Below are 18,442 nucleotides of genomic sequence, written 5' to 3' on the forward strand. Positions count from 1 at the left end.
ACTGGCCATAAATAAAATTGATACGCGTTACCACCTTATAATTAACAATAACGGGGAAAGATTTTTTCGTCCCCCCTCCCCCGGGCTAATTGTTTAATAATAGTACATGCCTATGAAAATTTTCTGTATTGTTTATTACGCGTTTTTTGAAATTGGGTTTTAAGTGTCCTTGGATCCTTGTCACCCTGGGTGGCAGCTCCAACTCACCCCCTCCCAAAATCGAATTAAAATTTCTGGGACCTGGGGCTATTAAACCTTCAGGAGCCCTATTGGTTGATAAACTTGATCCAAGAATTGATATTTATTCTAAATAAAATTAAATAATATTTAATCGTAAATGGAAGGCTTATAACGAAGCCTCCTGCGAAGTGGGGCCTGGGGCTGTGACCCTCTTAGACCTCCCCTTAATTCGCCGCTGCCCCCTTCCCAAAGCCGGTACTGCATAGAGGGCTAATTGTTACATGTTTGAAAACATTGCACTATTGTACATATAGTTCATACAGTTAAACTGTCATGTTTGAGACAACGTCGATTAGAATCTTCGAAAACATCGATTTTCTATATCTAAAGTGTTCAATTGAAAAATGTTTTTATCTGTTTCTACTTTCCCTTTGTTGATTTTTGAAATGGTTAGTAATAGAAAAAAGTTTATTGATATGAAAAGGTTTGTTCTTTTACGATTTCAGTTTTTTTATAAGTGCATAAAAAAAACTATACTCAATTGCAACTGTACTCATTTTTAAATAGATCTGCATGTTATATTTTAAGATTGTTACTTAATGAATCTTATTAAATGGATAGTTTAAATAAATTAATAACCATGATATTGGTTAATTCTAATGAATTTCTAATTTCATATAATTAATATTTAATTAGTCTAATTAAAATTGAATACATATTTCAATAATTATTGAAAGACAAACATTAATATTCTGAATATCTAATTATTAAAAATTAAAAATAAGGAATTTAAATTTAAAATTTATTTAAAATTATAATTATTTTGATTTATATTAGGAATAGCTAAAAATGATTCTTTAATGTCAAAAACAAAAATTTTTGCAATTTAAAAAAAGTGAAAACTTAATTATTTCCAAAGCGATTTTTGTTGTATAGTAGACTCTCGGTATATTGCCACGGAGCTTAAGGGATGGAAAATTTTTCAAGCTTCCAAATTTTCAGTTGGAGAGAAAACGATGGATAGATAAAAGGCACTAGTATGCTTGAAAATCCATGTGAAAATCAAATCACTCATGTGGTAATATAACGAGAGTCTACTGTACGTTGATCTGACTGTGTTGCTGCAGTGGAAGAGAATTTCTTCAGCAACGATAGATGTCTTTGTATTAATATAATACTTTTTACACTCCATCAAACTGTCAGCTGCAAATATCATTTTCATTGAACCCCTTAATCCAGTCATTTTTCAAACAAGAAACAGTTATTTCTCTGTTGGATGGTAATAAGAAGTGACAGAAGAAAAGTTGCTTTTTATCTGCAATGCACGATATTACGATGTATTTTCCTTTTATCGTAAATGTAGTAATTTTATTAAAGTAAGACAATGGAATATTATTAAACATTAGTGATAAGAATCTCGTTCGAAAAAAATTAAAGTTATTTTAGTGAGTACACTTTTCAACTCAATTTAATTTTTTTACACATGAAAATGTCAAGGATGTTACTTTGGAAAATTCTGCGCAACAAATTACAAGATTCTATATTTATAAAGCCAACCATTTGTAAAAATTTGAAATTCAAAGTGAAATATTTTGCATGAAAAATTTAAAATATTTCCTCAAATTATTAATTTTTGTAATATTATGAAGAATCGGATTATGTAAAAAAGGGGTAGTTTTATTTAAAAGAAAATATTATAAATATAAAAATATTGTATTGAAATATCATCATCTGTCTTATCTAATAAATAATTATCGTTTTATCAGAAACTGCCTATTTCTATAGAAATAGAAATAATTGAAAAGGTATTGAACAGGGTATTTTATAAATCGGTTCATTACCAATAAGGGAACGAGCAAAAGACAATGAACGGAGCAATTTACCATGATGTCGCAACACTTATAGGTGTTTCGTTTCATCGATATTGTTGAATGTAGAGCCTGGTGACCTGATTTCCTCCTTTTTCTCGTCTCTGGTAGCTGAACTCTATTACAAATGGGTGAAAAATAATCGAATGACCGAAGTGTCGAGGAGGCAATCTTCGACAGCCTCGAATGTCGTCCGGAAGTAGCAGTCGATCGAAACAATTTGCCCAGCCGCTTCGGCTGGCTGATTGTCTATTAAGCGTCCCGTAAATGAGATTCGAAGCATCGATGAGAAACAGGGTGACAGAGGTGACCGATGGATCGTTAGATAGGCGGAAGTAATCGATGACACGCGTTCAACTTACTATACGACGTCTTGTTCCAACTAAGCCTTGAAAAATTTCAATACTCGAGTAATTCGGGTAATTTCGAATGCGGATTTGAAATTCAAATCATTCGAGTACTCGAATATTCATCGGCAGAATCGAAGGCGAGCTACGTGGTACGATAAATATGCGAGAGAGGATTTATTGCATTTCAATATTCGAATATTTGAATTATTCGAATTACTCGAAAAAATTGAATATTTGAATATACATCGACAAAATTAAAGGCAAATCATGGTTCTCGATAAATACACGTGAGAGGATTTATTGTATTCAAGTATTCAAATATTTGAATTATTCGAATTATCTGAATTATTCGAATATTTGAATATGCATCGGCAATATTAAAGGCAAATCATGGTGTTCGATAAATACACTTGAGAGGATTTATTGTATTCAAGTATTCAAATATTTGAATTACCCGAATCATCTGAATTATTCGAAAATTTGAATACTCATCAGGTGAATTAAAGGCAAATCATGGTGTTCGATAAATACACGTGAGAGGATTTATTGTATTCAAGTATTCAAATATTTGAATTACCCGAATCATCTGAATTATTCGAATATTTGAATATGCATCGACAAAATTAAAGGCAAATCATGGTGTTCGATAAATGCACTTGAGAGGATTTATTGTATTCAAGTATTCAAATATTTGAATTATCCGAATCATATGAATTATTCGAAAATTTGAATACTCATCAGGTGAATTAAAGGCAAACCACGGTGCTCGATAAATACACATGAGAAGGTTTGGGGTATTCAAGTATTCAATTTATTGAATAATCTGAATTATTCGAATATTTGAATATTCATCAGCAAAATTAAAAGCAAACCATGGTTCTCAATAAATACACGAGAGAGGATCTATTGTATTCAAGTATTCAAATATTTGAAACGTCCAAATCATCTGAATTATTCGAACATTTGAATACTCATCAGGAGAATTAAAGGCAAACCACGGTGTTCGATAAATCGAGAAATACACGCGAGGGGATTTATTGCATTCAAGTAGTCAAATATTCGAATTCCTCGAATCTTCTAAATTATTCAAATATTTGAATACTTATCCATAGGATCAAAGGCAAACCACGAGTTCAAATTATCCATAGTATTGGAATTATTCGAATTCTGAACTTGAATCTATTAGTATTCGAATCTTTATTCTATTTCATATTTTAAAAATATAAATCTATTTTATTGCTATCGAGTGTGATATTTGACCAATTCTTCATAAACAGTTTTTTTAACCCTGAACTCTCTTTGTTATACAATATGAATTGGAAAGAAATTTTTTTTTCTCACATTGGTGTTCATTTCTTAAGATTGGATATACATATGCACGTAGATGCAATTGTATTGGAGGAAGCGGAATTTTTCGAGATTACAGGAACATACGGTATAAGGAGGAATAAAGGAAAGTAAGTCAATGTAAAGGTGGATTTTCACGGAGATTTAGGTCTCCAGGCTCACGGAGTTCGTTGGATCGATCGGCCATATCGCGAGAACAGTAAATTCGAAAGGAGTTATAAACTCTGATTGACGTCCCTGACATTTTCCTCGGCTTTGTACCGCGCATCTTGACGAGAGACCGTACAACAACTAATTTTCGTATTTTCATAGATGTAAAATGAAATTCTTCAAAGATTTAATGAAAAATATATAAAAATAATTTGATTTTCTTATTTCTTGAAGATTTTATTCAGTACCATGTAAAAAATAATTTATTTTTGCAAATTATTTGTATGAACCAAAATAGTAGAAAAAAGGATGGTATTGTATTTCTCTTCCTAGTAATTTAACCTCTTTGGCAATTTTCATATTATAACAAAAGCTTCTCGCAATAAAATTCAGTTAAATTGTTTTCTTTTCAGATTACTTTATTAGTTCAGGTGCATCTTAAGCAAACTTTAAAGCAGTTTCAATTATGAATCAGCTTTTAAGGAGAAATGTAATACTGGGGCGTCATATTGTTCCTCTTTTTTTCTCATTTATACTTTCATGCTTCACCTATAAGTTTTGAACTCACATCTGAATACCAATTTGAAATAGCAAATATAGTAAAGATTAATCTTCCCTATCAATGTAAAAGCAAAAAATTGTAATTATATCTTTTTTATCTTAGAATTTTTTAATACATGAATAGCTAAATTACGGAGATTAACTATTTGTATTTAATAACATTAATAAAAAAGAGGGCATATGTAATAGCACGATACCACCATTAATCAATTTATAATATATGTTTGAAATTACAAGAAGGAAATTATGTTTGTTGAAATTGTCTTAACTGATTTATGTCAAAACATGTTATTTGACTGATGTGAGATAGTTCTACTCATTTGGCCGACAGTGAATACTACCTGAATTTTCTTTTTAGATAGAATTCTTAATACCCTTTCTAATTGAAGCTTCTATCACCCCTTTTATCTTATCAATTATAATAATTCTAATTTACATAATTCATATCTGTTTACAAGGAGAATATTGATAACTGATATGATAGAATATGTCGTTTTTCAATTAATTCTTCGCATATGTTATACATATGTTACACAAAACAATATTTTATGAAGTTCTCGTATTTTTAAAATAAATTTTGTTTTATACAATATCGAAATTGTAGTGTTATACTACTACATAAGTGTTATAGTGTAATACCTTTCGAAATTAAAAAAAACTATGTAGAGAAGGGTTAAGATGTATTTTAATTGCTTTTCTTTTGTTTATAATTTATGTCAATAATTAATTATTAACTCTTGAATGAAATGATTTCTTTGAAATTATAAATAACTAGGATTTTTAAGCACATAATCTCCTTATACGAATATAAACTTAACAATAATGTAGAAAAAAATGTATGATAAAATAATTTTATCATTTGAAAAAAATTATTTAAATGTAAGACCTGTTTAATGTTGGATTACAACATGAAGGGGCGAAGATTTTTCATTTAAAAAAAATGCAAAGATTTCTGCTAGAGTTTAAAGAATTACATAAAAATTATTTTGATTACATATGTATACACGTACTATACTTATTTTGAAAAATTTATTTCACAAAACATCAACCTAATATATTGTTAAGAGTGTCGCTTTCTTCTTCGTTCAGTCTCTGTTAGATTCAGGTTACTCAGACCCTTATCCAATCCCTTCGATTCGTTTATCCACACACGTATCTTCCCGGGTTACGTATTGGCAGAATCATCCTGGATAAAGATACTGGCCTGAATGTTTGCAGGTGTGAAGGATAAAAGTTATCGATGTCAGTGTTCTCGGCGAAAGTGTTACAAATCCAGCGTGTTTCCCTCTTTGTGTTAACAGTTCACGAGGCTATAAAATGTCGAGATTATAGAGTAGGATAGACGTACTTCTGCCAATGTATTTCTTACCAATCTTTTTAGATTTGAATATATAATTTGCTGATTATTATATCAAATGCAAGATGCATTTAACATATTGAATCAGTAACATAACTAGGGAGAAAGGGGTCAAAAGTGTCAGTTGATTCTCTATTAACAACTAAAAAACTGGATTTTTTTTTTGTTAAATACCAGAATATTTTCATACATTTTAAAAAAGATTGGAAATAAACAAAAATGAAGAATATTAATGAGATATTAAAAAAATTTATTTATAATTATGGTTGCATTAAATGTATTAAATGTTGCAATGAAAGTGATCATCTGTAAGACATATTATAATACTAATTAATATAATCGGTTAATTTTCAAATTTAATCTTTTAACTTGTTACTTTACATTATTTTCTGAAAATAACGGGGAGATGCTCAAATTTTATGTATCATGGTAAGGTCAAATTTGACTTTGTCAAAATTTAATCTCTAAGTTTTATACTGAAAAGTACATAGCAGTATAGACTGTTTAAAGAATTATTTATTACTATTTAATGTAAGAAACACTTCAACCCTTCTTTGCATGATTTCTTTTTTAAATCTAAAAAGAAATAAATATAGTTTCAAATGATACAAAATATTTTTCTATTTTGGAAATTTAGAAAATTTTCAATATTATATAAAACAAAATTAATAATTACAAATAATTAAAAAGTACAAGGGTTTCGTAGCATATTGTTTTATGTAGCAACATAATGTAACGAAGAGTTAACAAATATATAATAATAAAAATAAATTAGGGATTAATTTTTATCTGGACAATTACAGTTATTTGTGGTCTATAAATATTAAATATGAGATTTTGATAAAGAGTAGATACAGTTTGATCATAGGATAAATTTTTAAAAATACTCAGAACTTTTCGGTAAGTTAGTGAATTATATTCAGAATGAAATAAATAAGAATTGGGTGCCTGAATTCATCGGTTTCACCTTGACCGAACAAGGGTTGAGCACCTCGAACAACGCGTGTAAGACATTTACCCTCTGTCATATTTTGTCATCCGCTTAAGCGTTTCAAAAAACACAGCACCCTTCTTTTTGTGGACTATAATATATCCTATTGTCCTAATGCTTGATCCTGTTTTATTAGGTCATCCTTTATATTCGTGTCGTTTTTCACGCTCATATTGACAATAAAATATTGAATTTATGTTTGGAGTTATTGTCATTTTTTGAGTGAAAATAATATGGCACAAAGTTTTTTGCTTTTTGTCAAAATATTATATAATTTATAGAAACTCATATTCAAACCCAAACTCATTTCTCACAATTTTTATTGCCTAGGTACGTGTTTGTAGAAACAAATCTATCTGTTAATTTGAAATAAATTGAATGAAATATTTTAGAAAAGTGATTCTGAATGAAACCAGTGTATTAAGTAGAATGAAATGAGTGTAATAAAACATAAGTTTTATCATTGGGTTCCAACTAGCTACAATTATCAGATTTGTTCAAAAGTTTGTTCTTATGGTAACGTCCTACCAGATGGGGGTAAATTGATGTTGCCGTTAATTTGTAGAAAAAAGTGATCCAGTAATGGAAAATATGAAAAGGGGTGAAAGAAAATGAGAAGGCGGCTCCCGCTACTTACTCATGTCACTGTTGGCTGTCATCGCTGCCCCGAGGTTTATCTTCGGGCCATACCGTGACACCCTAAACGTCCAAAGTATTTCAGGGATAGATCTGAGTTAGACTTTCTTTAGTTAGATTATCCAAACTTGTGAACAGCTAACTTCGACGCCCCTTTGTCCAGAATTAGCATAGAAATTCTATCTTCTCAAATACAGTAAATTCTCGTTATATTGCCACGTGATTTGACTACCACATAGATTTTCAATTATACCTGTACGTCTATCAAAATGATACATTTTTATTCTTTTCCTCTACATGAGAGTTTGGAAACTTGCAAAATTTTCCACTTTTACTGCCCCATTTATAGCAATATAATGAGAGTTCACTGTAGTCCAAAATCTCTTGATTTTAGTGCTTTAATTATTTATCAGTTACAATTTTAAATATTATATATTTGAAAGCAAAACCATCTATGACAATAATTATATTAATAGTTTACATTTAATTAAAGTTATTGTAATTTTTTAGAAATAAATCTTCCATTTTTTTCAGGCTAAATTAATTTGTCAATTTAATATACAGAGTGAGTCACGAAAAACAGAATACCTAAATATATCTGTTAATGTTGAAGATAAAAAAAATGTTAGAGAGGGAAGTTATACTGTTTAAGAGGACAAATATAAGGGGGGATAATACAAAAAAAGTATATTTTCACGGTCTTTTGGAGGTCATTGTTGGTTTTTTAAATGGAACTATATATTTTTGACTTCGTTGTGCAGTAGCTAATTTCAAGACGAATCTAATGGTATATGATACTATGGTCTTGAAATTACTTCTAGAAGACTTTGAAAAAAATATCAATCAACATTTCTCCCTTGTTCCCATCGAATATTTTTTCCTGTCTTATTAACAGGATTTTCAAGATTCACCCTGTATAGATTAATAATATTACCTATTAAAGGGCCCCAGGGCTACCAAACCTCCGAGGACCCCCTTACTCGATAAACTTGGCTCAAAAATTGAAATTTATTCTAAATAAAATTGAATAACATTTACTCTCAAAGAAAAAGGGTAACAGTAAAAAAAAATTGGACATAGAGAATAGAAAACTTATAACGAAGCCCGATGCAAAGTGGGGGCCTGATATTATAGCCCCTCTCAGACTTTTCCCATAATCCGTCGCTGATAAAGGGTTAAACGCATAGCGATTCTTCTGTCACTCGCGATTACAGTGGACATTAGTATCCACAGGTCGTTTTCACGGACGACAAAAGACTTAAGAACAAAGGGTTCCAGGAAACAATTGCTGCCCGAGGAATCACCTCTTTTTTACAGTCTGTGTGTTCCTACTACCCGTCTGTCCAAATTTACTTTTCCCCGACTTGGTTCAACCGAAATGTACATAATTCACCGTGTGCACGTTCAATTATAAATAACGTCGTCGACTCGTGACATCCCGGTTGGTTTGACCGAATTTTTACATTGTGCAACCCTCTCTGTTTGATGTCGCTCGGTAGGCTTTTGTTCCAGTTTGTTTTCCGGCTGCGTCGCTTCGCCGCGTACACAGAGACAGAGGGGGCTTCGGCAAACTGTTGCTCGCGTTTTTATTCGAGCATTGTGACATCCGCGATTTAACAAACCTTTTCGCAAGGTCTGCAGCCTTTAGCTTTTGCATCCGAGACGCGTGGCAAGATTCGAGGGTTACACGGAGGAGAGAGAGCCTGGCGGAGGCCGGCAGTTTATTGATCGGACACACTCCGCATGTTTGTGGAAAGTAGATAACGCGGCAGGTTTCTCGCGATTTGTTCGAGGAAACGTCTCGTCCAGTTCCGTTTGACCTTCGTTTTAAATCAGCTGCCTCGTAAATCCGACTGTGAAAACTAACTATGACGACGCTATCCGACGAATTAATGAGCTGTAGATAATTTATTAGCTCGTTTCAGAAGGTGCTGCGCATTTTCTTCGCTTGCGTTCTCACTTGCTCCAACGCTGTTTCCAGTATGCGTGTTTCGTATTCATAAATTCTTAACACTTCAAGAGTGGTGGCCGTGTCAATCGTGACCGGAACCATGAAACGCGTATGTACTCTCGATTGCAATCTAGGCTTTCTTTAGTGAAGAGATTTTAATTCTGGGGGAATTTAGAAAAAACCTAACTTAGATGTGCATTACATAAAGGTCCTTTGTTCAAAAGTTTCAATACCTATTATTTTAGGTAATCTAGTTTCGTAGTTATAGATATGTATCAAGATTGACCCAATTGTAGTTCGAAGATTAGTATTTGGAAATTTTGTATTTGAATACTATTGAGTATTTATGAATAACCCTTAGGTTATAGAATGGTTGTCAATTTTATAAATATAAATATAAATGGTTTTGAAATTTTCAAATACAGAAATATAGAAATATAGAGATATAGAGATATAGAGATATAGAGATATAGAGATATAGAGATATAGAGATATAGGGATATAGAGATATAGAGATATAGATATATCGAGATATCGAGATATAAAGATATAGAGATATAGAAATATAGAGATATAGAGATATAGAGATATAGAGATATAGAGATATAGAGATATAGAGATATAGAGATATAGAGGTATAGAGGTATAGAGATATAGAGGTATAGAGATATAGAGATATAGAGATATAGAGATATAGAGATATAGAGATGTAGAGATATAGAGATATAGAGATATAGAGATATAGAGATATAGAGGTATAGAGATATAGAAATATAAAAATATAGAAATATAGAAAATCTCTAAAAGTATAGAGATTTTAAATTTCCTGAAAATCTGTCATTCTATACTTTAAAAAAATCTTATTTTACTAAACTCAATCATGTTAAGTAATATTCAATTTCATAGATGGAACACTTAATTCAATTTCGATGGAACATTTGAATATTTGGCCAATTGAATGGTGTCGTGCAATCAAATATCGGTACTTACGCTGTTAACCTCTCGTTGGCAATTAATGCCGAAGCTGATGGATCGGTACCACGACGATGTACACTCGCCTGTTATTAGAGGCGAAGGACAGTTGATCGAGTTATACGTGTAAAGAACCAATAGAATCGATAACTCCTATTGCAGACAGAATTGGGAGCAATTCGGCTAAAATTCAATAATCACTGCTATTTTAACTGTTCGGTACTTATGGATAATTGGTTATTAGGAAGAGATAATTTCTGAAGATAATTGCAAATTGTAATTAGTTTGTAGGAAGATTACTTTTATTAATCATAATTGTACGTATATTTCTTAATTATAAATTACTTAGTAATATAAGAGATGGGATGGTAACACAAACATTGAGTATAGTTTTAATTGTTATACACAAAACAGGCTGCGGGGAGAAGAAAGTAGTTCCAAGGTCGTGGACGTATTTTGAAAAAAAAAAAAAAAAAATAAAGGAAATATGTATTATATTGTGAGATGTGAAAGACTGAACGCATAATTATTAATTTTAATATTAATAAACTGTTATTTCACACAAATGTTAAAGTAATAAGTACTAGTTACACATTTAATTTAGTACGTGTTTACAAGTACAACTCACGCAAGGAATTATGGAGAGCCTTTCCTGCAAGTAGACTAGACTGAGAATCCCTCTCCACTGGACAGTTACTGTTAATACAATGTCCATTTACGAAATATACTTTCGATAGATTCTCGTATGAGTTTTACTATCCAGTGGACACGCACCTTAAGTGTAGCAGGAGAAGCTTCCCACCAGTTGCCTTGGTTTCTGGGGAACCTAGGAACCTCAGGAGGGCTTAGGGAAAGCCTAATCTATATAAAAGCTCCTATCCTCGCACATAAAGAGCATGGACAAAAGAAACTAAGGAAAGCCTAAACTTCATACGACCGTACACTTGGGTGCAACGTAGGCTTTCTTTAATTAAGGGGGGTATCTTGGTTATGGTTTCTTTGGGAACCTTTTGGTCGTCCCTGCAATCTCCTCAAACTAAAGGTCAAGAGTGAGAGACTCCTCTTTTTATGCTTACTCTTAGTCAAAGGAAGCCTACGTTGCATTTGAGTATCAAGCAACACTAGTCTTACCTATGGAAAGAGATCAGGGAAGAAGGCATCAGCAGTGGAAAGCCCTACTAGTGAAAGGTCTCACTAGTAAAACGCCCCACTAGTGGAAGGTCTCCACCACTGAAAGGCTCCACTACTTGAAGACCAGACAGCCTCACTAGTAAAACGCCCCACTAGTGGAAGGTCTCCACCACCGAAAGGCTCTACTAATTGAAGACCAGATAGCCTCACTAACCACTAGTGACTAGTGGAAGGTCCCACTAGTAGACAGCCTCACTAGCCACTAGTGACTAGAGGAAGCTTCCACTAGTAGAAAACCCTACCAGTGGGAAGCCCTAAGTGAAAGGCCCCACCAGTGGAAGCCCCCACCAGTGGAAGGCCCCACCAGTGGAAGCCCCCACCAGTGGAAGCCCCCACCAGTGGAAGGCGCCACCAACGAAAACCCCACCAGTGTAGGGCCCCACTAATGGAAGGTCTCACTAGTAGACAGCTTCACTGGTGGAAAGTTCCACTAGTAGGAACCCCCACCAATAGAAGATCCCACCAGTGAAGGGCTCCACCAATCGAAGATCTGACTAGTAGACAGCCTCTACTAGTGGAAGGTCTCATTAGTAGAAAGCCCCGCTACTGAAAGGCCCCCATCACTAAAAGATTCCACTAGTGAAGGCCCTCACGACTAAAAGACTCCACTAGCGAAGGGCCCCACGGGTAGAAAAGGCTACCGTGCTCAGTAATGTACACTAAATATAACACCTTGTATAAAAACAGCTTTCTTACAATAGGATTATTATATCAAGATTCGTACGAGTTACTCAATCGCTCGTTCAATATTTTAATGATAAATATCTGATGTAAATCACGGACAGTGTCTGCCTACAAATTATTTAGCGGCGTTCCGGATTTTACCAAGATTTATTTTCCAACCGATAGAACGAATAGCTTCCCCTATGTACCGCGTCAGATCTAATTCATTTGATGTATATATCCGTGAAAGTCAGAGCTGGAAAACTGCCTAGCCTATTGGAAATTTATATCCGGAGTTCCGTCACATTTCCAATCAGTATTAGTTCTACTTTGGCACTAGCTGTTGTAAACATCAAATATTTATCCTTTCAATTAATTAGTAATTTATCAGATATGTTGAATTATCCCCATAAAAATTGTACACATATATACTATCGCTAAATAGATGCTAAGGACATTTATTAAATTTCACTTGACAAAATTTATGAAGTCGTTCAGAGAGTAGAGGCTCATAAAATATATGGCTGTCAACAGCAGGAATTGAACCCAAGTCCGCTGACAATTCTATTATTATTTGGGCTTGGAGGTCCTACATTTGATTGTCCTGCTCTGCCATTCATCTTTCTCTCACTTGCACCTAGCCTCTTTCACTGCTATATGCTTTTGTTTCGAGATACATCTTTCATATAAAATGAGCTCGTAGGCGACTATTTTTCTTTTCACTGAAAATCTCACTAATTTTTATTCTTTTTAAGTTACGTCGTGGTTATTGTGTACAGACGAGCCATGTGGTTAATGGCGTACATATTTCTTTTTACCTCTGACTAGCATCCAAATTGTAAGAATTCGTGAAAAACAGACGTTTGGATTGTTTTTTAATACAAAAATTTGAAAATTATCAGTATTGTACAATTTTAATTAGTCTTAATAATAATGGTAAATTTTTCTGGTTTCGGGCATAGTTTATGACTTCGTAGTCATTTACATGTGCTTTGATCATTAAGCTTCTGCATTAGGTGCTCGATAATTCCTCATTAGGAACCCCTGGTGCTTACACGCATTATTCATACACACGTGTGCTTGGCTCTCTCGCCTAGATAGCCAATAAACAGCTGTGTCACATAAACAAATTAATAACTAATAATGAATATATGATTGTGTCACAGAAATGCAATTGATGCTCGATAATTCTCCGTTTCCTAGAAGTACCCCTTTCTAGAACCCTATTGGCTTTGGACATGGTTTCTTGTAGTAAGCCTCAGGGCTGTTTCCCTACTGTAAAAATATTTCCTTAAGGTTTGTATCTGCTACGTATATCAATTAAATCTCCCACTTTTCTCTCTGTTTATAGTAATTCTTTCTTTTCACGACTTGGAATGCAGTTTAGGGAATTTGGTAAATTCTTCACGGGTTAGTGTATTAATATCTTCTGCGTCTGTCTTTGATCATTTGATTATCCTAAAGGTATACAGTATCGTTCATAAATTTCTGGACACCTAGTGAACTCAGACAAGGTGTTAAATGATACAACACTTTTCTAATACAATTAAAAAAGTACGTACACATGAAACTCGAAAATACTTAGGTGATTCTAACATTCTTTTTCGCTTGTAAGTATTTGACAAAGAGATCTTAATTTTATTTTCAAATTTGTTTTCCTTTTTTTGTTTTTTATGATTAATACAGTAAATTCTGTGTGAACTTTACTCTTTCATTTTTATCAGAGTTTTGCATTATATCAAATAATTTTTTAACACAAATTTTGACTAAAACGAAGATATTCAAGAATAAGAAGTAAATTACTTATTCGAGTAAATTTTTATCTTGAATAATGAAAATAATTTAAAATTAAATTAGTTATTTGAAAATAACAGAAATTTTCAAATAATTTGGTTTTATTCGAGTTTTATATACAAAGATCTGTAAATAAATTATCAATCAAAGAAAAAATCATTTCTGATTTTTAAATATTTTCATTTTATTCAAAATATATATCAAAAGATGATTTGATATAATGCCCAACTCTGATTTTTATGTATTTTATGATTATATTAAGAATTATGACTTTTCCTTTGTATACTTCAATGCTATTGTTACATTCTCTTCATTCTTTAGTTAAAATATCGTTAACATTTTTCGAAGTGTATTTCGAATTTTTATACACTTCTCTCATCATTATTTTATATTCTTAATAAACATGTTATAGATTTCAGGTTTATTACTGTTTTGAAATTATTTCTATTTTGATTGCTGTTAGGAATTTTGAAAAATGTTCTGGATTTTCAATTTTATTGATTAAGTTTACAAGCCATAGTTGTAAATTTTTATACAATGTGTGTTTTTAATCATTTCTGTTAGTTTTTCTGTGATTACACAGTGTTCTGTTCCAAATTATACAAAAGTCATAGAGAAAAATTTTACACTGTTTGCTAAGCTTTTTTTTTCACAAGTGCATCGATGCACTTGCAAAATACAAACACACATGTTTTTTTAATGGAACTGCATATTTATTTTCCGTAGATTGGTTTTTTGGGACACTTTGAGTAGAAAAAGTATTAGAGTGCAATATTAAAAAAATAAATGTTTAATATAAACATTAAAAAAAATAATGTTTAATATAAATATTAAAAAAATACTTGATAGATATTTACATTAGAATAGTAGAGCCATTTTACATCAACGTTTTCTTTAGAGAATCTTATCATCTTCGATGCTGTACTATATCATTACATTATAGGTGCTGCATTTTAAACGTTTCCTACTACATCCGCAAAATATTGAAGTTATGGAACGTTTGCTAAGTATAAGCTTTGCATCGTTAGGTAGCTTAGAAGGTTGCTAATAGCATGAAATGAGTTTTGTGTACTCTGTACACAGAGTAATCTGGTAATCCCCTCGAATTACACCCGATTGACAACACGCAGCTCATCCCAAAACTAGGTCTAGCTTACCAGTGATCCCATTTTAGTAAAGGTGCCTTTATCCAAAATACTCCAGAAGTGCACCATAATAAAGAATGATAATAAAGAAATGTATATAGATCATTTCAAAAATTATCAACAGTGAAAAAAAATCATATAAAATATTACAAACTCTTTAGTGCGTCCATGTCTAAAGGAAATATTGTAAATTATTACAAATTATCACAAAGTGTTACAAAATATTACAAATTATTGTATTGCAGGAGCATTTATTTCGTTTAACCCTTGGACAACGGACCATGGAGAGAGCCCCAATTTTCATTTTCTAAATTTTCCACGATTCCTTTAAAAATTATTCTTCCAATACATGAAATTTTTTCGTTTTAACCTTAGATTAATATCCTTGCAGATGTTTTGTAAGTTTGAATCGCGATTGACCCAGACTTCGCTGTTCAAGGGTTAAATATCATTTTACCTAATTGATAAGAGCAAACAAATTGAAAGGAATAAATTTTTAATTTTATATAAATTTTCAAGAATTATAATTATGTCAACAAGTATCAAAGCATGCTTATTACTGTTTGAAAAATTTACAAAATCCCTAATTGCAAGGTCCCCTAATCTAAAGATACGATACCCATACTGTTACCTTTTATGAAAACAAAAAGATATAAATAAATAATAGACACTTATAGAGCAGATCTAGCCTACCCCCTAAGAAGAATTCTATTTACGTTAATGCATGGCGCTCGTTTCCAGATAATTTTATAAAAAGATGATTGCAAGTGAAATACCACTCGAACCTTTATCTGATGTTAAGTAACGTTTAAGTTACACATCGAGGAGAAGAGTGTTTAGGTAATAGTCACTTGGCAACGGTGATCGATTCGTAAGATTACACTTGTACCCTGTCCATCGATCGATGCTTCATTGACGACACGATGGTGAAATGTTGTAACAGGAGTTACATGTGGTACGACAGAGGGTGGTGATAATGATTTCAACTAGTCTCAAGGGTATAAGATATATCTATCTACATGCGGTCGGTTATTGACAGGAATAGAGCAATTGTGGAACAGAAATAAAAAGGGAATGATTAGTTAGAGTTGATGTGTTAATTAAATAGGGTGAAAAAAATGACAGGCTATTGTACCACACAACGTGTTATTATTTTGTAATTGGATTACTGTATCCTTAATTTTAGCTCAATTATGGTGGAATTCGTTCAGCCTTTTGTTTTTCTTACACAAGGTGATTCAACTAATTTATTTCATCTAACTATTAGAATTAAGATGAGAAGATGTTAATACTTTTTTATTTGGAACTTAATATTCCTTCAAATTCTAACATAAAAAATAAAGTTGATGTTGAAAATTTTGAAATTCTTCTATATACAGAAAAATTTGACACCTCATCTTTTCTTCCCCTAGAAATTGTATACAATTTCTTTTTATTGGATGCATAATTTAAAAGTTATTGAGGTGTGCAAGTTAAGTGAATCACCCTGTATAGAATGCTTTCGTACTGATTTATTATGGGGTAGCATAGTATCATAAGGTTACTATAATCTTAATTATTAATATTACAGTATAATGATTAGGTTACTAATTTTTTTTTTATTGTAAGTGGATTATTGTATTGGTCACTTTATTTAATCCTAATTAAACTATACCATTATATTTAACCAACCATTTCTATTATTAATCCAAAAATTTTTAAAAATGCATACCTATGGTATTAAATACCTCGATTAATATCAATATTAAAGTACAATGTTTAAACTGTTAATATTATATTTAGAAAAAAGGAAACGATAATAAAACATTCATCTATGAAGTTAGGCCAAAAAAAATATGTTATGAAGTACCATGTGCATCTCGTGTTCTTATAAAAGTTAAACAAAAAATTGTCAAATAAATGGATTGTTTATGTAAGTCCTATTTCTTGAATCTAAATCTATTGGGTTTTCATTTGTATAGGCACTTGAAATCCATTGTACACAATGCCTATAGAAAAGGTTCAAGTACTGCAACACAGAATTCAACAAGGTGTTCAATAACTTCGAGTAACACTAGAAAACATTAAGAGTGTGGAAATAAATGACAAACGTATACAGGTGTACATACACTGAAATCGAGGGTATGTATATGTACGTAGTCATTCTGAGTATCTTCAGTGAAGATAATAATCAGATATGAACTGATATAATACAAAACTTTTTTAACAACCGAGGATGTTGAAAAAGACAGAAGAGTTTAAACATTTTTTAGTGTTTCTATTATTCCGTTCACTTTCTGTGTTTCAATCTTTTATTCTTATTCTAAAATTTTAAATATCTCATAAAGGGTTGATTTTTTAACATTACATCCCAATACTTTGCAGGAAAACAGTAAATATGCAATTTCATGAAAAAAAAATAAAAATAAATAAAAAATAAAAAATGCAAATGCACTTTTTTTACACGGAACTATATATTCCTTTTTTAAATACAGATCTGATATTTCTAGTTTTTTTATGTATAAAATATCTTACTTTTGAATTAAAAGTATTTCACAAGTTTAATATTGTTGACCTATGTTAACAAAAATATACAATTTGGTTTAAAAAAAGCAAAGGTCAGTGTGAAGTTTTAAAAACTATGATTCTGAGATACTTATATCATCGTGGCCTAATTTTCCTTCGAAAGCGTTTTTTTTTTCATCTCTATAAATAACAAAATAATTAAGACTAGCAGAGTTAGCTGCGACACTTTATATATTATTGTTAATAGAATCCTGGTTCTGTTAATGGATTTTATTGGAATGTTCCAATTTTGTATTTCTCCTCTCTATTACTGGAACTTCATTTCTTTTTAATGGAAATTTATATTCCTGCTACATTTTAGTGAAGTTCTAAATTTTTTTATCAAAATTTTATTATAACATCTCAATTTTATGTTTCTGTTTTATTTCAGTGGAGTCCTGATTCTTTTAATTAATTTTATTGAATGTTAAAATTTTCAAATTTCAGAATCCCAGAATTTTTGAATTTTGAAATTTCGGAGTTTTCGAATTTTTTACTTATATTAATTTCTCGTACAAAAATAAATAAATTATACTATTTTTTTGAGAAAAGTATTATCATAGGCAAATACATTTGGAGAAAGTATTTTCCTTAACACAGTTATCACGTGGTTCGAAAGAGTGAGCATGATGGTAATTCTTTTGAACTGTATCACACTCGGTATGTACCAGCCGTGTGTCGACGACCAATGTGTAACAAACCGCTGTAAAATATTACAAGTACGTATACATATTTTTAAATG

At 31.5% G+C, this 18,442-nt stretch overlaps 1 protein-coding gene across 3 annotated transcripts in view; it reads left to right on the plus strand.

Moving 5' to 3' along the window:
• Positions 1–18,442, plus strand: part of Ca-alpha1T (Ca[2+]-channel protein alpha[[1]] subunit T) — a 126,721-nt gene that overhangs the window by 15,600 nt on the left and 92,679 nt on the right. For all 3 annotated transcript variants that reach the window (XM_076688459.1, XM_076688457.1, XM_076688458.1), the window contains exon 3: positions 18,307–18,419. In XM_076688459.1, coding sequence (XP_076544574.1) covers positions 18,307–18,419 — 113 coding nt within the window. The remainder of the gene's footprint in view (positions 1–18,306; positions 18,420–18,442) is intronic.

The sequence above is a fragment of the Osmia lignaria genome, chromosome 5, assembly GCF_051020975.1.
Source record: "Osmia lignaria lignaria isolate PbOS001 chromosome 5, iyOsmLign1, whole genome shotgun sequence".
NCBI lineage: Eukaryota > Metazoa > Arthropoda > Insecta > Hymenoptera > Megachilidae > Osmia > Osmia lignaria.